The sequence below is a fragment of the Gavia stellata genome, unplaced genomic scaffold (genome assembly GCF_030936135.1).
Source record: "Gavia stellata isolate bGavSte3 unplaced genomic scaffold, bGavSte3.hap2 HAP2_SCAFFOLD_34, whole genome shotgun sequence".
In the NCBI taxonomy this organism is placed as follows: domain Eukaryota; kingdom Metazoa; phylum Chordata; class Aves; order Gaviiformes; family Gaviidae; genus Gavia; species Gavia stellata.
The window spans coordinates 5,184,936-5,205,607 of NW_026776320.1; the positions used below are offsets into that span (position 1 = coordinate 5,184,936).

General features: G+C 42.5%; 1 protein-coding gene across 1 annotated transcript; it reads right to left on the reverse strand.

Annotated features, from left to right (window-relative positions):
• On the reverse strand, positions 1-11,832 carry LOC132320911 (E3 ubiquitin-protein ligase TRIM36-like; the record flags this gene model as incomplete). Its single annotated transcript, XM_059834551.1, has 9 exons — positions 1-355; positions 1,890-2,187; positions 2,491-2,784; positions 3,339-3,463; positions 4,125-4,378; positions 5,319-5,414; positions 6,514-6,660; positions 8,114-8,435; positions 11,606-11,832. Coding segments are annotated over 9 exons (2,118 nt in total), but the record flags the coding sequence as incomplete, so codon positions are not given.
• Positions 11,833-20,672: the final 8,840 nt, after the last annotated feature.

Genomic DNA, 20,672 nt, shown 5'->3' on the forward strand with positions numbered 1-20,672 from the left:
CTAGATGTCGTCGTGGTACTCCCCGTACTTTGCTGTGACAGGTTCCTCAAGATGAACTGCTGCACCACCCATTAAGGCAAATGCTGGGTACATCATGCCAGAGCAGTCCACCTCGCACTCATAAAGGCATTTCATACGGCCTGCGTCGTAGAACCCCACCTTGCCTTTGTCACAGTCGAGGCAGATGCCCAAGCACGATGGCAGGGGAAGGATTCTGCTCGCTGGATCCTTGGGGGCAGCAGGTGTTGTGGGGATAAAGAACTTCTTCATGCCTAAAGTGACCAGTGTGAAAGGCTGTGGTGAGTCAAAGAAGGCATCTTCACTCCCACTGTCATGACCACTGTCTTGCTCGTACCTAGAACAGAAAAACAACCATTTGCTTTTGTCAAATTCTGAAGGGGGATCAGTGATGTGAACTGGAGAAAACATTTTTGTAAGACAAGAAACACCACATGGTCACCTGCAAAACCTTGTGGGGTAAAAATATACCTAAGCCAGGAGGGAAGACGCATTTAGTAGGTGGAGAACACTCACTTGGGCCACTTCAGACAATAAATAACAGCTAAACACTAACGAGGACAAGACCACAGAAGGCTTTACTAAGGAGCGGATGTATCTAAATGTACTCATGCTAGGTAATCATTAATGAACCTACAGGTATAGCAAATTAGTTAACTTGAAAAGTAATTTAGCGACTATGACTAATGATTACAGACAAGGTATGTTTAACTTCATTTACATAATGTTAAATGACACGAGTAAATACATTTAACATGACTGTTGTCCTATGAGTTTTCCTCACCACTGCTGTATTACATTGTCTTTAAAATTCACAACACAAAAAGTAGTGGTTTAAGTTTTTGGTTTGGTGGTTTGGTTTTTTTTAAAGTGCTCTGCCTGGAGGTTTCCATGAACCCCTGTTTCCCAGCTGGTTACTGGGGAAAGTTTGTGGCCAGATTTGTTCAGTCTACATGCTTTTGCCCCCTACTTCTGTCACCAGATGAAGACACACTGGAGAAGCACACATTCTTCTGTGCCGACAATCCCTAGCTAGGTTTGCATTTTTGGGATGTCTGGGGGGAGATTGGATTTGTGTCAGCCAAAGTTTTCCAGGTATTTGTGTGGATAAGGAAAAAGAAATCAGGAAATCAGGATCTAATTTCTCACTTTGCAAAAAGCCTCCGTCTGGCTTTAAGCAGCTCAAGACACAGGCGTTCTTACACTTTCAGTATGTTACACAGGAGGAAGCTGATACATTTTTTACATTCCTGAAAAAGTTAAGAGTCCTCAGGAGATAGCTTCCCAGCCTGCAGTTCCTAGACACATCCAGGCTTACTACAACCATACTTCAGAGCTGAAATCTTTTTATTGGTTTGTCCACTGTACTTTGGCTTGGGAACAGTAGCACTCCAGTACCATATGCAAGCGTATAGCCTGGGATAAGCCAGTGACTTGGAATCCACCGTGACGCAAGCTACAGCAAAGATACACAGATACACACAGTGAACATTGTACCTCTGAATGGCTGCCAAACCTAGTATGCTAAGGAAATTAAGGCAGAGTCTTACTATTGACAATTAAACATTGCTTCAATCTTGCAAGCGATGCTTTTTTTTTACCTTCTTGCTTTAACTGGCACATCTTGACATCTATAGGAACCTCATTTCTTTCCCAAAAAGAATGAAAATAGGACTCTGGATAATTACAACACCTTTCTGCTAATAGCAGGGGATGAACAGGGCAACCTGCTTACAGCATATCCTTCAAGCTACTTTCCACTAGTTAGGTTCACCTTGTGTACTAATTGCGACCAGACTCACTCTTAACTTATTTTTTAAAAAGCCATCTCCTTATATAAAACATGTATTGAGCAAGAGTCTGCAATTTACCTTGGGCTGGTCACATCATGGGTATTATGGAACAATTTCTGTATCTGGTTGCTAGAAACAACTCCCACTTTCACCAGGTATGAATAGGCTTCCACACGAAAAGCCCAGACGTGCTTCCCTTTGGCAATCCCGGTGTCGCCAATGATGTAATCCAGGGTTGTGTAGCATCCGACCTGCATGCGCTCAGATCCCAGCAGTAGAGGAAATCCAGCCCTGCTTTCCACAGAGGTTCTTCCTGGGTTCAGCAGGAGATGTTCACTGTTGTACCCACATTTGTCATCAAAAAGAAAACTGAAAACTGAAAAACAGTATCCAAAAAAATTTCCTCTTAGTTAAGTATTTGGCCTTCTGTGCTTATAAACTACATTTTCAGTCATGCTGGCATCAGAATTTCTCACTTTTAAAGGCTACCGGGAACGTCATGCAAGCTAAAACGGTCTCAGCATGCCACCTACTTAACCTGTTTGTTAACAGTGCTTCTAAACATTTACGCAACCGGTAACAGTAGAGTAGAAGTCTGGGAACTACTGGAAACCACCTACAGCTCTTAACACCGACAGACACAGATTCAACACCTTGTGGACAGAAGAAAACCCAATACCTGGAGCTGGAGGCGTACGCAAAATAACTTCTCGGCTCCAAGGGCTACAGATGGACCCTTTATATCCTCGAACTCTAAAGGCATAGGAGCTGTCATCATCGAGATCAGATATTACTTTGCTCTTGCTGCAAACTTTGATCTCCTGCCACGTCGCACTCTCCTCTTCTCCATTAAGCTTATGATACTCAAGAACATAGAGATCAGCTGAGTCTGTCTTCCCAGGGCATTCCCAGCTGATCAGAGCTTTGTTGTACATTCTGCTCTGCTCTTCATTGATTTCTGGTATTTCTAGACCTGGAATGCCAGAGATTCAGGAGAAAAAAACCCTCAAATTTAGATATATGTTGTTTTAGAATTAACCATACAAGCCCTTTGTTGAGTGGCTATAGCACTTGGGGGGGGTGGGGGTGGGGGCAGAAATCTGACTCAATCAGTTAAAGAGTACAGATGAGGATGGTTCCATTCATGCACTTACATAAATCCCTTACTTTCTGTTTTTACTTCGAAAGTTGTATTATTTATTTTTGCTGGCAGCTAAAAAAGCATCTAAAAGCCTATTCTTTTCTGTCATGTTAACAAAAAGCTTCTAGGAAGACCTAGTATTCCTTAACTACAATGTTTTGGAAGCCAATGTAAACTGGTACTGAATGCAACGGCATCTTAGCTTCTTTTTCAAAGCTGAAGCTAGCATTGCTGCCAGGTAATGCCTTGTGGATCACAGAGACAGAAGGGACAATGCAAGTCACAAGACTGAGTTCTGCAGCTGCAGCCCTGCATAAGTTTTGCCTCTTTCCAGAGAAGCCCTTCAAGTCGTAACTTGAGAAAGACCTGATGCTCTCGCAATTTACCATTGGAATGGAAGGACAAGTCACCAAGGATCTCTTCTTGCTTAGCTATGTCCACCACAAAGTCTTCAAAAGTAGTTTCAGCTGCTGGCCTGAAGCTCTTCAGAGATTCAGTAGCTTTTTGGATTCTGAAAGCACAGAAGCAAAGGGATGGCAGAACAGAGAAAAGGGAATTCACATGTGTGCATTCCTTAAACTAAAAATGCTAGGTTTTGCTTTATAAAAAGTGCTGTTTTCATGTACTTACTGATGTCTCCCAGAAATTTCTGTCTCTCTAGACAGAATTCCAATGCAAAATTTAAGGGCTTTTGTACAGCAGTGTAAAGGTATCAGTGTAAAGATAATGAAGAGGTAATCGTTCAGCTGGTAGAGCATTTTAACAATTTGGGGCATTATGTTCAAAGAACACAATAGATGTGAAGCGCTAATGGAGAACAGCTATTAAGATCAAAGACTTTAAAGCCAGAAGAGACCTGTGAGATTAACTTGCAAATACCCGATACAATCTCTGAGCAAAGGAATGTGTCAGTGAGCTGAATGGGCTACCCTTCCAGTGCAGTCCTACTGAACAAGGCCACGTGTTGTCACAGGACAGAGCCCCTCCTGACTGCTGTTTCTTAACGCACACTGTAATGTAGCAATTTCTACTGAACGGTACTGGGACCATCTCTGAGCCTTTGCAATACAAGGTACTGCATTCAGTACTTTGCTAGCAGGTGTCAAAAGAATATGACTGACCAGACATCCTGGAACAGTATCTGTACTTCAAACAGAAGATAATTAAGATACCTGTCATGAAGCTGTTTTGCTGTTTGAACAAAACAAGATGGATCAGTTTCTTTAAGCACCTCTTGAGCATATCCTACAAGGCCATTATTTTCCAGGAGCCCTTGATATTCCTCTGCTTGCGTTTGCAATTTTTCCAGCCTTAAATTCTTAGAAGTTTCAATTGCCCTAAGAGCTGCGGACTTCTTCTCTTCTAGGACATGAGATAATTTCTCAAAGCTCTGAGATGCTTCTTCTTTAGCTCGTTCACTGTTGCACTAGGAGGGAACAAAAGACATTTTAGACAGATTCCACAGCACTGTGGCTGTGTACAGAAACATACCTCAAGTTGTTCAAGGTATCACAGCAATCTAGTCATCCATTTGACAGACAAGACTAATGAGCTTTGTTATGCCCATCAGCACTGAAAATGTGATCAGCACTGCACCCAAGCTAGTGAGCGTTTACTGGATCAACACAGAGAACGAAGAGCAGGAAAGTATTCCTCTGATTATGTCTTGAGTTACGCATAGCACGTGTCTAAACAGCTCATGGAAAAGCACTGTAAAAACAGGTCAGTTTCTGAAGTCTTCATGCCCAAGAGCTAGGTGCTCCTCCACCTTCCCCAACCACACTGCGACGGGGGTCCAGCCCAGCTTCTCACATATGCCCTCAGAACTGTAGGGTCACCTCTAACTAGTGCCCTGGATAAAAGGAACTACAAAGCACAGAGACAATCTTTATCAAGATACAGGCAGGGCCAGGAGCTCCTGCAATTTCTGCCATTGTGTTTTTCAGCTTGTACGTGAGCTCCCAGCTCTGACTCTTCTGCAGGGAGATTTTACTCTTCATTCTGACTTTATTGCAACATCCTCAAGGCGGCAAACAGCCAGTGTAAATTGTGAAGCACCGTTAATACACAAGAGCTGTAAGTCTAACCCACCTCTCTTTGATTAAGGTATCAAACAAGCTTTCTTTCAATTAAATTTACAGCAGCACCCAAAACTTAACTTCCCTCTGTATGTTGCCCATATTTCCAACACTGTCAGGATTAGGTCTTACCATTTGTGATTCAGGACTAACACAAACTGTTCAGAAATTGTTTTACTGGCTAACTGAAAAAAGCCAAAGGATTTGAAACACTTCAGTGAAAACAGTTTGAGTCTCTGCTGTGTCCCTGCAAGGGCTATCCCCAGACAACACGGAAGACACTCTTACCTCTGTTTCTTTCAGCAGCAGATCCAGCTGTGTGATGTGAGCTTTCACCTGGCTCTCCTTACTGATGAGGTACTCAATATCTTTTGAAAGCTTCTCCTGTTAAAACAAAACAGCGAGCTAGCAGAAGAAGGGTATCCCACCCAAACCGACAACCAGCACAGGCAGGTCATCCAGCTAGCACTCGCTTTATCTAGTTACAAGGACAACAGCCTGCCACCAGTTATGAGCAGCAACCCTGCGGAGAATTGCTCAGTGACCCGCAATGACTGCACAGGGACATCAGGCCACTGATGTGGGCAGGACTGGGGGCACAGCCTCTAAGGACAAGAGGTAACAGCCTCTAAGGACAAGAGGTAACAGCCTCAGCTGGCTCAGTCTTCCCCAGCCACAAGTGTCACCTTCTCTTAGGCTAGGAACATGAGGCTTCAGGACGTTACTAAAACTTACAGAAAAGCCACGTTAGTTATTAACTCATTTGTAGTAAGATTTGCTAGAAGAATGAGTGGTTCAAAGCATGAACTTAGGAGTGTCTCTGCATTTCCTGACTTGCAAGAGTTAACAGCTGTACAGGAAAAGCCTTGCAAACAGGCAAGGAGGCCAAAGAGCACAAGGCAGGCTGGTCTGGTCTTCCCCCCCCCCCGCCCCCCCTTTTTTTTTCTTCTTGTGAGCAAGAGAGGAAGAAAAGGAAGAAGAGGAGGTAGAAGCAATCATTCTTTAACAACAAAGCAATGTTTGCAAGTCTTCCCTGTTGTACTGCGAATTAACAGCTATGCAACTTCGGAAACATACAAGGTCCCAACAGATACTTCCAATGCAAATTTTTCAGGAGTGCTTCTGAAGTATCAGCTAATCCAAGCCACAAGGACACTTACCTGAAAAAAGCTAGATTGTAAAGTATAAACTGCTTAAACCTTTTGCATTGGTCAGTACTGCTATACTTTAGTTGGCTAAAACAAGGTGGAAGCACTTTTAAGAGGTTATGTTTCAAGCCTCATAGAAAATACAGTTTCTCAGAAGTGCGCTATGTCACACTAATATAGATATTAACAGATGTTGCACAACAGCATGCCTCATGACTAGTTCAGTGTCCTCTAAACACACATCCTGGCTTCCTGCCACAGGGAGTTTGCCCTTACACCAGAAGCTCAGTACTTTTCCCCTTCTTAAGGCCAGGTCCAACAATATTTACTTTTACCTTAAGGGTTTTGTAGGCAGTTCTCATGGTTGTTACTCTATGGTTTGCATGACATCCACCCAGTTTACAAAGATGACAAACAGGCCTTCTGCAGATTTCACAGTACATGTTTACCCTCTCCATTTCATGTTCTGGACACATCAAAATCTGAAAAAAAAAGAGAGCAGAGAGAATGCAGGTGTACTTCCAAAAACTGAGGTGGCCAACAAACCATCAAAACACTAAATCACCCCACAGCAGCATCTGATTTCATCAGTGGATTCTTTATATTCAGTTTATCTTCCACCTTTTATTTTTGTCTATGCCAGTGAAAGCCAGCAGATGAACACACACAGTTTCACGAGGTTCACAGTGAGTAAACCTGTAGCGATGTCTGTGTACACATCATGTAGCCTCCATACTGCAATCAACCATTTTGCTAATCCCTGAAGTTGTTTGCGTGCCTCAAGCTCCCTACACTCCTGTTCAGAGCTGTAAATGCAATATATAACACAGCCACGCTGTCAAATTTAACTGTGTCCATGCCAGCATCTCTTGAAACAACTACGAACTGTCTTAAAGCAGGAGTTGACATAATACTGTAATGATTTAAATTTAAGCTAGACTCTGATCAGCCACATAGCCATTGCTCTTGGAGCAACAGATGAAATGCAGCCACACCACCAGTCACAGTCATTTTAAAGATAAAAGGCTCCAGTGTTTCATTTTTTCTGTCTGACTCCAATTACAAGTTGTTCATGCTGAGCGTTAATTCCAGTAGCAGCTTAAACAGCATTGCGAAAAAGCTGGTGTTTGCTAAAAGTAATCTTTCAAAAATTGAACACGTTGAAGTAACTGCTCGAAGAGGCAAAAAAAGTGCTGCTCAACTCCAAGCGCAAGCAACAGATAAAACCGTCTAAAAGGGGGTGGGTGGGTGTGGGTGGGTGTGCTTGTGCACATGTGTGCGTGTGTGTTTTAAAAAAAAAGAAATGCTTTGCCTCATTCCAGAGCACTGAAAGACATTTGGGGCATCTACTCCATGTTATCAAAGAGAAGCTCTTGAGAAAGCTTTTCAGTGTCATGTCAAGGAGGAGAACACGACATCAGTGCCAACAGTCAAGCTTTAAAAGCATCATCTTTTAACACACGCACACACATACAAGAAAGGACAGGAAAGGGCTCAAAAATAGAAGTGAGTAGCATAAATATGGACACACTAAGCTAAAATTGCAAACCATCTCTGAAACCAACTCTCAAGCCCCAAATGTTATCTTAGTCTATGGTGAAAAGCCCAAAGACACCAGTCTCGCTAGCACCTTGGTACATAAGACTGTCATTCAGCAGAATATGCAATAAGCTATCCCATTGTCATTGACTGCTGGATTCGGGGGGAGGTGCGAGGAGGGAAGGAAACTTTCAGGAGAATCGTCTGTGCAGGCAGACATGTTCAAAACTGCAGTCATGCTGTCAGCAAGAACAAAAGCTTATGGTTCACTCAATGAATAACAGCAATAGTCAAAAAAGGAACAACGGTCCCAAAAAGCAACTACCATTGCACAGATATGTCTGAAGCTATATGCAAATGCTGCAACCCAAATTCTGTAAGATACGGGATACTTACCTTGGGTCTGAAGTTGGTGGTTGGTCCTACATGTTTATGTTGGGCTTTCACAGTTCCCCAAGGATGGTGTATTTTGAAACATTCGTTGCAATAGCTTGCCCTGCAGTCCATGCAGCTCTTTGTGGACTCTTGAGGTGGAGGTTTGCAGAAATCGCACATAATAGCAATGGCTGCCCTGGCTGCCTGTCTGTATCTTTCCACAATGGTTTCCAAAGTAAAGTTGCGAAATAAGCCATTGATGCCACGTTCTCCGAGATCAGTATCCCGCTGGCAACCCGGACAAGGAAACAGACTCGATCTAGGAGTCAGTGAATTACGTTTTCTGCCTGTGTAGACACCAAATCCTGATTTAGGAGGAGTGTAAACAGAAGAGGTTTAGATTTTAAAGGGAGAAGCACAGGAATTTATGAACCAATTTCAAACTATCGTAGCACATCATCCAAACCAGTACAATACCAATTCATATGCACTCTGCCAAGCCAAAGAGAATACATTTGCCATGACAAGGTAGTGTAATGTCTGAGTTCAGGGGGCATTACAAACTACTGCTCTAAAACTTAATTCTATGGTAAGGTTAATTTAGCTATTCCAATCCTATCTTCTTCGTCTAGTTTTGCATGCACTCAAGCCGCAGCCTTTCAAAAGACTAAACACAAAACCTTCCGGAAACCAGTTGGTTTTAGGCTAACTGGCTGCGCACATAGAGAGCAACAGCTTCGTAACACGCTGAAGTGTAAGATGTCTATTCCCAGAGTGAGACTGGTTATTCCCAGACAAATATAGCCAACTTGGAGCTCCCTGAAGTTTGCTTTGGCCGAGTCAAACTTATCTGGCTTACCCCAAGAGGCATCATACAAATCTAAAGAGGAAAACAAGAGAACTAGATATCACCAGTACGAAATCTCAGCCAAATCATTCAGTCAAAATACGTAGAGGCTGACTTGGCCCTTGCTGAACGGCCTTGATAAAGGAGGGCTGCTAAGTAAGCCCCGCACACCAAAGGGGATGCTGAGACGGTTATGTCTGAGAGATTCCTCTACCTTGAACTGGGGAACCACAGATCTGCATGGTTACACAAGGGTACAGCTTATCTCTTTTCATTTCAAAAGGGGACAGTAGAGAAGCTGCACTCCTACGAAACAGCTATGCACAAATTTCCCCTCTTCTCCAAAATAAAGTGATCCAAGGCTCAAGTAAAGTCGCAAGCCTAGGGATTCTTTGGAGCCTGTTCCAGGGGATGGCTCACACAGACCCAAAAACTATTTCCAGGGTAACATTCTTGAGGCTATCAAACAGAGAGTGCATCCCCATGTCTCACTCATGAACCCACAGGGCACAACTATCAAAATTAGTCCTTTATGTATTACTGAAGCAGGTTAAGCCAGTGTTTAGGCTTAACATGTATCCTCTCAGCCTCCCCTTACAAAGAAATAAAAAACCATTCTCTCGAGCTGGAGCATGGTTTTAAGATCCCCTTGAGATGACTGCATGTTGGTATAACTAATTTGTAAATAGAGGTATGACTTCAAGCTGAATTCTTAGTGTTGAAACTGGTTCTTCTTCAGAAAGTGAAATTTGGTCCCATCTGTATTTAGTGAGGATCTTCCCATCAGAAATGTTGATGCTTCATTTCTTTTTGAAGTGTCCTTTGATGCTATCCAAAAGACACTTGCCTTGTGTCACTCTTCTGTGGGTGCTTCACCCAACAATCCAAAACCTCCCTACCTCTCACGCCCTTTCCAGTCTCTTTAAAAAAACAAACCAACACTCCTGTAAGAAACTAGTTCCTTTAAAAATCTTCAAAATGTACCCCATGGTAGTTATGCATCACTATCAGCTAAGAAGCCACAACCAGAGCATGAATAAATGTCAGTCTCAAACTCAGCTGGTCTCATGCTTTTCTGTAGGTTCTGAGCAGAACAGCTAGACTGCATTAACAGAACAGTATGGGTGACATCTAGTAGCATCTAAATGTCAGGTTCCCAAGGGAGCTCTGCCTCCTCTGTGCACAGCGTGGACGGTGCCACAGCACTGCCTGCGCACCCCATCATGCTAGATCACTATTTCTACTGCCCGACAGAGAGCAAGCTGGAGGGCAGCTTTCCACGGAAGATTAAGGATTACCTCCTTACTTACACTGCTGAAAGCAGCATGGGGGGCCTGGTCCCCACGCACAGCCTGTCTGATACTGCCACACTTGGCAAGCCACAGTTCTCACAAGGAGGTCAGGTCACCCACGGTGCGCCCACCACTCCTTAGGCACCCAACCTGGTGCCCTGATGTCCACGTTGTAAAACCACGTAGTGGACAGCTGCAGCGGAAACCGGTGACCGCTTCAGTCCATGCATACAATGCCGTGACAGAACATCATGCTTACTGAGGAAAAAAGGGACTAGACTTGGATTTGGGAGATGGCAGTCACCAGTGGGCTCTCTTCATTCAAACTTCACATAACGCTGCATGTAATGAAGACAACTAGTTATTTCGTTTGGGGATTCCCTCAAATGATGCAAGTCTCAACCTGCCAAGCTACAGCAAACACAGCATTTGCTTATCAAACTGATCCTGAAAGAGTACCAGTACTAACAACTCAAGAGTTGTTTAAAAGAAGTGGGTGAAATAAAATATTTGAGCTTTGAGAACTGGGAAGGGGATGATGAACGTTAGTAACATACAAAATACAAGACACAGCTTTAGGGTTTGTCTTGTGGGCGACTCTTCCAGATCACTGCGGACTGCGGTTTTAAAGTGGACAGTTACGTCAGAAGGAAGCCTAAAAGCCAAGATGAGGTTTCTTTCAAGAAGTACTTTCGATGTATCTGTGTAAAAGAACAACTCATCTGTGGATTACACAACAGCTGTAAGAATCTTTCTAGTGTGACATCACAAAGAGCATGAGGAGTGCTCCTTAAAGCTTCCAGAGCAGACCACACTGGAAGAGGCGGTTAGCGCAGTCTTCTTACAGTCATCTGTCTCCCAATTCTGCAACCGTGCAATAACCATCGTCTATGGAAAATGATTTATTGTAAGCGTAATGAATTGGGTAGGACAAACCCATCATTTGCAAAGTCTGCAGAGGCTCAGAAGGAAGTCGAACTACTCAATTTAGGCTGGCCGAAACCTGAGAGAACCACCTCAACAGTACCACTGACAGGCAATAAAACTGCTGAAATCTACACCTCAACATCGACGCTATTGAACATGATGCTACTGCATCTCAATGTAACTGAAATACAGGAATAAACAAATACAATGGTTACAAAGATTTACAGGACGCCACAAAGACTGATCTATTATATATGAAATAGAGTGCACTGTCCTTAAAAATATTCCCATTGTTCTTGCCACAGAATGAACAAGACTCGCACTATCCCTAAGTCATCTCTTTAACTGCATCAGGAGTACCGGGAAGACATTTTACCAATGCAGACGCAATTCGGCTCAAGTCAGTCGAACACATAAAATAAGGAAAACACGCAAAAATTCCGATACGTACCTGATCTACTAATCCTGTCCATGCTGGAAGAAGAGCTTTGAATTTGAGGGCTACTCTGATTAGAGGATTCAGAGCCTCCATCAGCGAAAGAGTCTTCAAATGCAGAGAGTATTTCTTTCACACATTTGTGACAGACATTGTGCTGGCAAGGAAGGATCAGTGGATGGGTAAATAATTCCTTGCATGCTGGGCAGATGAGCTCTCTTTCGATACCCTTAATGGTAACCTTCATGACAGAAAGAGGGAAAAACAAGTGTAAGTGCAGAAAACGTGAGCCAGCAAGACTTACTGCACAGCTGTATGTCTGTATGTCACAAAAGCCCAGCTCTCTAGAATAATCGTTCTATTCTAGAATCGCACATTCTAGCTGGTTTGAGGCATTCCGCTGGTTAACGCTGCAAACAAATCTCAATTAACATTTATGAAAGCACTGACAACATTCCTTTCAACTGAAATGAACACCGCCACTAGGCAAACTCAGTTCATCTTTAGGTCATGTCTGCCTTGCAGGGGAGGAAAGGAGAGGAGGGGAGTAGTCTTAATTCCACTCAAGGACCTAGTGAAACGAAAGCAACCATACTTCTTAACAATAGGAATCCATATGTTTAACTCAGCTCGCTCGCTCGCTTTTCAAGAAGGGGGGGTGGGGGAGGGAGAAAAAAGAAATTAAGTGTCAGACTGGTTAAACAACAGGCTTTCCCGCCGTGTAATCCACATTTAAGCACTGGAACTGCCTTGACTTCGTTAGGCTAATAGTTCCAGTCCGGAACATTATCTGTTTGTTTATTTATTTCCTGCACAAAGAGCCGCCCGTGGATCTGTGCAGCTCTTCAGTAATTTAATGACCCCACAGCCATCTGGGACTGCGCTCCGCTCCTGCTCTGACAGTATTGGCTTCGGCTATGTTCAGTGAGAAAAGTGATATGTGGATTTTTCAAACATCATCAAGAGGAAAAAACTACTTTTTCAGAAGCATAATATATCACCTACTACTGTTGGGGTCTTTCCCATGCTGTTCTACTGGGTTTATAAAATACCTTACGAGCAGCAACTCTTTTGCGCAGCAACTTGTCTGTAAGATCCTGCCCCAAAAAATCATCAGAAATTGAGACATATTTGGGGCATCATGAGTCATAAAATGTATACAGTCGAGGTTGGGAGCAAATCTGGGGAGTGAGTGAGACTATTTTTACTTATTACCTCGCATTTGGCACAGCTGGATGGATCATATGGCAGCTTATGCAGTCACCATGCACATTACCTTTTAAAAACTTGACAGCTACGATGTGGTTACCCTTAAAAAGCATTCCTCTCCTTTTCCTCTTCCCCCTCCCTCTGCATCTGTGCTCCTGAAACAGCTACCTGGATCTGCCAGAAGGACGGAGAAATTCAGTCAAGGTCTTGTTTGCAGGGAAAATTCCGTGTCCAAACCCCAGTATCCCTTCATGCAAATGGCAAACAGACAAGAACAAGATAGTACTCCTCTTTGATCTTCTACAAATGTACCCCTTTGATTCGTATCTAAAGACAGAATAACAGAATATTGTGCTCTAGGTACAGGGCTCTTCTCTTTTTCAGGATAGGTCTTTTTTAGTTTTTCTGCACCTAGACAACAAGTTTCTGAGGAACTTACTTGGGCACCTTCCACCGTTTGAGATTGTCTTGCACATTTTGCTTCCTGTCATTTTGAGTTCCTCCTGTTCCTATTCCGGTCATTGCACTGTGTTTTGGCAGCTGTTTTCTGACAATCTCCTTTGCCTCAGGAGCAGCAGAGGTATGCTGGTCTTAAAAAAAAAATAAAAAAATCTTCCCTGCACATTAGACTTCACATAGGGTAGACCTCAAACAAATGCTTCTCCCATATTTTTCCCTATCTTTCTGTGTACTTTAAAAGCATTTGTTTGGATACAGACTCAAATAAGTGGGAGCGCTGAGCATTGCATTTGCGTGAGCTCAGTAAATGGTTTAGATCAAAGTAATCTTCTGCAAAAATATGTGCACCTTTGCTCTGGAACAATTTTTGAGTTTTATGCTATTGATCCTGGGAGAAGCACCTGAAAATCCAATGGCTAACGACATGTATGAGTGTTCACCTTGTATTGCGGCAGCCACCACGATGACAGTCTCGGGAACCTACCTGAGCTGGTGTGGTAGGACCCAATTTCTGTCAGTTGAAAGGTTTTTGCTATAATTAAGCCTATGTTCAGAAGCAGTCTCAAGTACGTGACATGCTGAGGAAGAACGTGCAGCTTCTTTCAGGTTCTTGTTTCCACCAGGTCGGTTCCCCGTTCGGGTTCCCTGTGTGGCGTTGCAATGGCTGTGTCAGTGTGGTGGAGGGAGGTGCGTGGGGTAGAGAGAAGGCGGGAGTAAGGGCTCTTAAACCCAGCTTCTGCAGAGCTGTTGCTGTATGTGTAAGTGCATCCACCTCCCAGAGGTGACGTGTTGTACTCAGCAGTGGTGGGGTCAGCCCAGGGGAATCTGTACGAGAATTTGGCTTCTAGCCCCAGAAGCCCCATTTCTGAGCAACAGAGCTTATTGTTGTTCTGATTCAAAACAAAAGGTCATGTTGAGCAAATAAAAATATTTTCATTCAGGTTATCCTTATCTGCAAGGAAGTATTGTGGCAAAAAATCTTTCCTCCCTTTCATAGTGAGCTGAAAAATAATACCAGTTTGTTACAAATCTGTAATATAAAAACTCATGTATACACTGCATGTGGGTGAGCAGGCACTTCTTTATTGCAGCGCTGGACGCACAGGGGATCACTCCACCACGTGTGCGTGCCTAGTTTCTCTGCTACAAAAGTTATATACAATCAAAGTATACATATTCATCATATTTCCAGGAAACAATTAACATATTCATACGATTTCCGAGAACTCGTTAATATATGTAAAAGCTCGTGAGGCATGGGCCTTCAGGTACACAGGTGGTCGTCTAAGGTCCTCTGGTGGTCGTCCATAGTCTTCCTCATGGTGTCCTTTAGTTGAACGCCATCTTTGCTCAGGTTGGTTGCAAAATTCCATTCTTGGAATCTTCTTAAGTTTTCCTCGGTTTCCTGACCAGGTCTACAACTTATCATTCTCTTGACAAGCAAATCCTGCCTATTCACAGTGCTACATTGTTCAGCAGTTAGTTTATGATGAAATCACAGATAAGTCATACCTCGTTACCTTCATACAGAATATATAAAATTTAATTTTTATTAATCGCTCTCTGGATTATACTATTCTATCAATATCCATCCTTAAAATAATCAATGGTTACTTCTATGAATATCTATTGATTGGCATTCTTGATATTTGAATCAAGATGGGAAAGGTAAGGAATTTTCCAAGCAGCATCATTGGTGCATATCAGGTCACATTGTCACGGGACTCAAACCAGACTTTTCTATTCAGTTCTTCATCGTTCCATCTCATTACTGTTAGTTCCTTAGTATGGAACAGCGACTCCCTGGTGAGGTTCCTATGGTTATTGTTTCTAACGGAACAATCCTAACATATGCATTTGTATTTTATTATTTTATTGATTAATCAAATTTAACCTTTCTATATGATTAATTCTTGATTATTTTTTTTAAAAATCAGAGTATTTACAAAAGTTCCCCCCTGTGAAAGTTTTGAAAATTATTTCAATACGTTCATTTTAATCAGTTAAGCTGATTATGTGCATCAAGTATAGATGCCAAACGAGTTAATCGATTCATCATCCTCCAATTTATGATATGTAGTATTACTGAGAAAACAAGACTGATCAAAATCAGTATCAGGAGAATAACGATGGGGTGGCATAACTTATTTAGGATGCCTGTAGCAGTAGGTGACCATCCGAAAAGAGTGTCCCACCATTTATGTTCCGCACCTTTTCCACCCTCTCTAAAACACAGTGTATTTCTTCCACATTGTGATGAACAGTTATTAAAGTTCTGTGTCTGTTTCCCTTGACCTTTTTCAAAATTTTGATTAAATCCTGGTTGTTGTAGCAATTGTTTCACTAAAGTGAGATTCATTCCAATGGGTGCAGGCAACAGTTCCTGAGTTAATGTATAATTCGATTGCAAGAGCTGGTGAGATGTGACTGGAGCCAAGTAAGAAAAATCACATCCCGTGATTTCAGTGAAATTGCAAACACAAAAATTGGAGTGATTCCTAGTATGTATAACTACATCATCTACGGATATAAAATCACAAGCTGTTCTCAAACATACACAGCCCTTACCCATACATCTATATAAGCAGTGTTTCAGGGTTTTCGTCAGGGCGAGTTTCAAAATGACTCAAAATGATTTTGTTCAGTATCTAAACAGATATCCTGACCTCTGATTGCATTACCTTCACAGATGAACCCTTGTTGTTCTCGTACAATACAAGAATCCAAATCCACAGTTTGCCATTTCTGTCCCACTTCTTGGGCCCATACTCTATGTTCAAATGGATAGAGTATGGTTCCATTGTGATTCAATCCTAATGCAATAACAGGGTAGATGGAATATATTGAAGCATTATGTCTAGTTAATACAAAAGTTGTGGCTGTACTTGTGATGGGATCGTGGGTAAAGTTTACCAAATTCCACCAGGACTGGAGTTTTTTCTCTAAATCAGTGGCACTATCTCAAATTATTTTCCGAATCTCGGTGGGGAGATTGCCTTCTTCACCCTCTCTTATGATTGAAGCGGCCACTGATTGCGCCCACAGTTGAGCCTGGATACAACTGAGAACCAAAGATAGGTTATCTTGGGCCACACCGAGTGCATCTACAACGAAATTCATGGTCTTCCACATTGACCTTTTCCCATGTTGGTAATATGTTTGACAACAGCCACTGGTTAGTTTCTAAAGCCAATAGGGAAGATTGCAAAGGCCGTTGTAATTTAGCCAATTCACTAGATGGAGTAGCCAATTTGTCTCCTGACATATTTTCCTAATTTGCCTTTTTAATGTCAGAATGTTTTTAAACAAGGCCTTTTTGTTCAAGCTTTAGACATCTAAAAAGTGTCTACATGATTCACACCTGCATGAAGCTTTGCAAATCACACAGTAGTCACCAAACAGCTATATTGCACAAAGATCCACACAATACCACACCATTCTTAGCTTAGTCTACATTGTAAAGTGCTGTTCCGTAGGAAGAAACTTGTTCTGGAAAAATAAGTATCTGGATAGGCAAGTACTGTTGAACTGTATTTCTGAAAGGTGACACTTCCATCGTAGCGGAAAAAATCTGACAGTGTGTTGTCAGTGCCTCTGACAGTGTGTGTTTTTATTTAATAAGCTGGACTAAGCACCATAGAGTACTGTAATGAATGCATCCTAAGTATTCAGGTGACACCAAAAGCCAAATCAATTTTTAAACTCAGAATGAGATAGATACAAACAGACATATCAAAAGGTAGGTAAATGTTTAAAGTGGCGTCAGTCTCTGTCCAGGAGAATAAGTAATTGCATAGCAGAGCACATCTTAAAGTAATGTAAGATAAAGCTATAGCAGAAAAAAAACCCTCAATCTTTAATTTTTTACTTCTATATTGTCAAACCAGTAAAATTTAATCTTTTTAAAATAAATGAGTCTGAGAGACTGTCATCATAGCTAAGATAGTGTTCAGTTTATGAGTATTTCCATGAAAGAATGAAAGGCCAAAGCCTGGTGGTATTGGTCCAGATGCTTATAAAGAATCCAAATGTGGAACTGTGGCGTGCTAACCATGACATAAACCCTTAATTTAGACCGGTTTCTGAAGCTGAGGAATCAAAAATTATATATTTGTCTGTGGAAAGAGATTTGGTCTGGGAACAACAAATGAGAAAGTTCAACCCTATCATCTATAGCTTTAAGCCAATACTAAGTGACCAGGTAAACGAGCAGATGAAACTCAGTATTAACAAATGCAAAATAACACACCAGGTGGGGAAACCCTGTATGTGCACAGCTTGTTTACAACTCACCATCAGGATTGTGTGGAAAACACTGCAGAAGAAACTTGGTAAATGTCAGCTTAATACTCGGTATTGACCAAAAAGGCAAATACGGTTTCAGGACTACGGAAAGAAGGAAAACCCAGCATTTTGTCATCCTTCACAACAACAGAGTGTCTGTATGGAGGGCTCCTTCAGTCAGTCTCAGAAGGCAAGAGGAGAGAGAGGGGCAGCAGGATGCTCGCCAGTACAGAATGGCTTCCATCCAGCAAGAGGAAACATGAAGGGGAGGGCATAATAGGAAAGAAAGGCTATGACAACCATCTATTACAAAAAGAAATTACCTAAATGGTAACTAGCGAGGGACAATTTGCCATTTCTCCTGCAACAGGAAGTTCCAGAAGATATCCACTGCTTCACAGCTGCTGCCTGGGTCATCAAAGTGTTTCTGACACAAGTGCATAATGAAGCTGTGGAATGTACTTCCACGCAGCCTTACTAAGGCAGAAACATTTGCGGGTGAGACCCAGACAAGAAGTTGCTCTTGCCGGGCCCCAAAAGGGCTGTCAGGCGCACTCTGTCGCAGATGGAACTTCTGCCAATTACCATTTCTGCCAATTTCTTCTGACAGTGGCCACTGGACAGGGGCTTAAGAGAGAGGACACTGGAGGGGTGTACTCCAGGTCAGATCAGTACAACAGTTCAGACAGCAAAGCACACAAAGGTTTTGCATTATGACCTACATTCATTTAAGTGTATTGTGATTTTCAGGTCCCGTTTCATAGCTCTACAGCTGTATACACGTACTTAGTAAGCATACTTCACACACATTCCTCAAGATGCAACACTATCCCCAAATTAGAAAGCATATCCCCAAATTAGAAAGCACCAAGTATGTATAAGAAACATCCTTCACTTTATAGCCTTATTTTTCCACAACACAAGTTAACAGTGCAAGTACCCAAATGTTTTTTTACGTAGATTTCTATAAACAGATGCAGTCCACCTCCATGCCCAGTAAGATCACCTAACAGATGCTCCTGGAAGATACGTCAAGACATATGGAAGACAGGCAGGTGATTAGAAACAGCCAACATGGGTTCACCAAGGGCAAATCATGCCTGACTCATCTAGTGACCTTCTGTGATGGAGTGACTGCACGAGTGGACAAGGGAAGAGCTACAGATGTCATATACCTGGACTTGTGTAAGGCCTTTGATACGATCCTCCACAACATTCTTATCTCTAAATTTGAGAGAGATGGGCTTGATGTATGGACTGTTCAATGGATAAGGAATTGGCTGGATGGCCACGTCCAAAGAGTTATAGTCAATAGCTCAATGTCCAAGTGGAAACCAGTAACGAGTGGGGTCCCTCAAGGGTCTGTGCTGGCACCAATATTATTTAGTGTCTTCATTAACAACGCAGACAGTGGGATTGAGTGCACCCTCAGCAAGTTTGCAGATGACACCAAGCTGAGCAGTTCATTCGCTAGAGGGAAGGGATGCCATTCAGAGGGACCTTGACAGGCCTGAGGAGCAGGCCCATGTGAACCTCATGAGTGGGCACGGTGGTGTTGGTTGATGGTTGGACTTGATGATCTTACAGGTCTTTTCCAACCTTAGTGATTCTGTGATTCTGTGAGATTCGCCAAGACCAAGTGCAAGGTCCTGCACTCGGGTCCAGGCAATCCCCAGTATCAGTACAGACTGGGGGATGTAAAATGGGCCACAAAAATGGTCAGAGTGCTGGAACACCTTCCCTGTGAAGAAAGGCTGAGAGGGTTGGGGTTGCTCAGCCTGGAGAAGGCTCCAGGGAAGACTTCATTGCAGCCTTTCAATATATAAAGAGGGCTTAAACAGAAAGAGGGAGATTTAGATTAGATAGAAGGAAGAAATTTCTAATGGTGAGGGTGGTGAGACCCTGGAACAGGTTGCCCAGAGAAGCTGTGGCTGTCCCATCCCTGGAAGTGTTCAAGGTTATGTTGGACAGGGCTTTGAGCAACCTGATCTAGCGAAAGATGTCCCTGCCCATGGCAGGGGGATTGGACTAGATGATCTTTACAGGTCCCTTCCAAACCAAACCATTCTGTGGTTCTATGATTCTACGCAAAACTACTATGTGATACAGTTTTTAAAAGGAGAGGAACAGAAATTTGAGGTGAGACATCCTTTAAGGCAGAAATCGGGTCTCAGAACTTAATCAGTGCATTTTTAACATTCTTACTAAAAAACCAAGCTGCTACTAGATCAAAAAGTTAACTTATAGAAACAAGTATTAAAAGAAATACCTGATGTTTTTTTAAAAGTTCACATATTATTACTGATGTCAGTAACTCATATGCTTTTGCCTAAATACCAGGTACAATTACTCACACATGCAAACACTTCTGATTTTGGACTCTAAAGTGAGTCTGATGTTTAAGGTAGAATTGCACTTTATATATTTTTATATAGCCTATAGTAAAAGCCTGGAAGAGTCAAGAAACTTACCATTATGCCACCAACTACACGACACCAGGTGTCAGAATTAGAGTTTTAGCTTACAGTCACATTAAAGGTATATGACATGCAATCAGATTCTAGTTTACCCTCCTCTTTCCAAATAAAACCTAAACGTTCAGCTGCAGTTCTGATTTCTCCCTGCTTTATACTGTATTTTTGCAAATGTTCTTTCGTGCTGAAGGGCCCAACCCCTGGTGCTCAGGGGTTAATTGGAAAGCATTTGACCCCTCAGAGGCATTCAGGCAGATTTCTTGAAAGGAGAATGGCAATCACATGCTGTCAGCTTTGATTTCATTAAATGCAAAACTGACTATGTAAGGATTTACGTTACACAAAAGGTAGATTTCTACCCCCGAAGAGTAATTTTGGTTGCTAGTCAAACTTCTTCCCTGCTTCCCCCTGGGAAGAAAGTCTGTGGAGAAAAGCATTGCACAGATCACAAGAAAGGCAGGAGAGTTCCTGGAAGAACATTTCCCACTAGTGTGGGACGTGTCTGAACCGTTTGTTTAAAAAAAGCATGACCCAGAGGCTTGTAAGCAACATGTGGACAGAATGTAATTAATCAGGAGTGAAAACTAAGGTAGAATTCTTCTGCTCTCTCTCGTCTTCCACCTCAGAACAGCAATGGGAAGAGATCACTGCA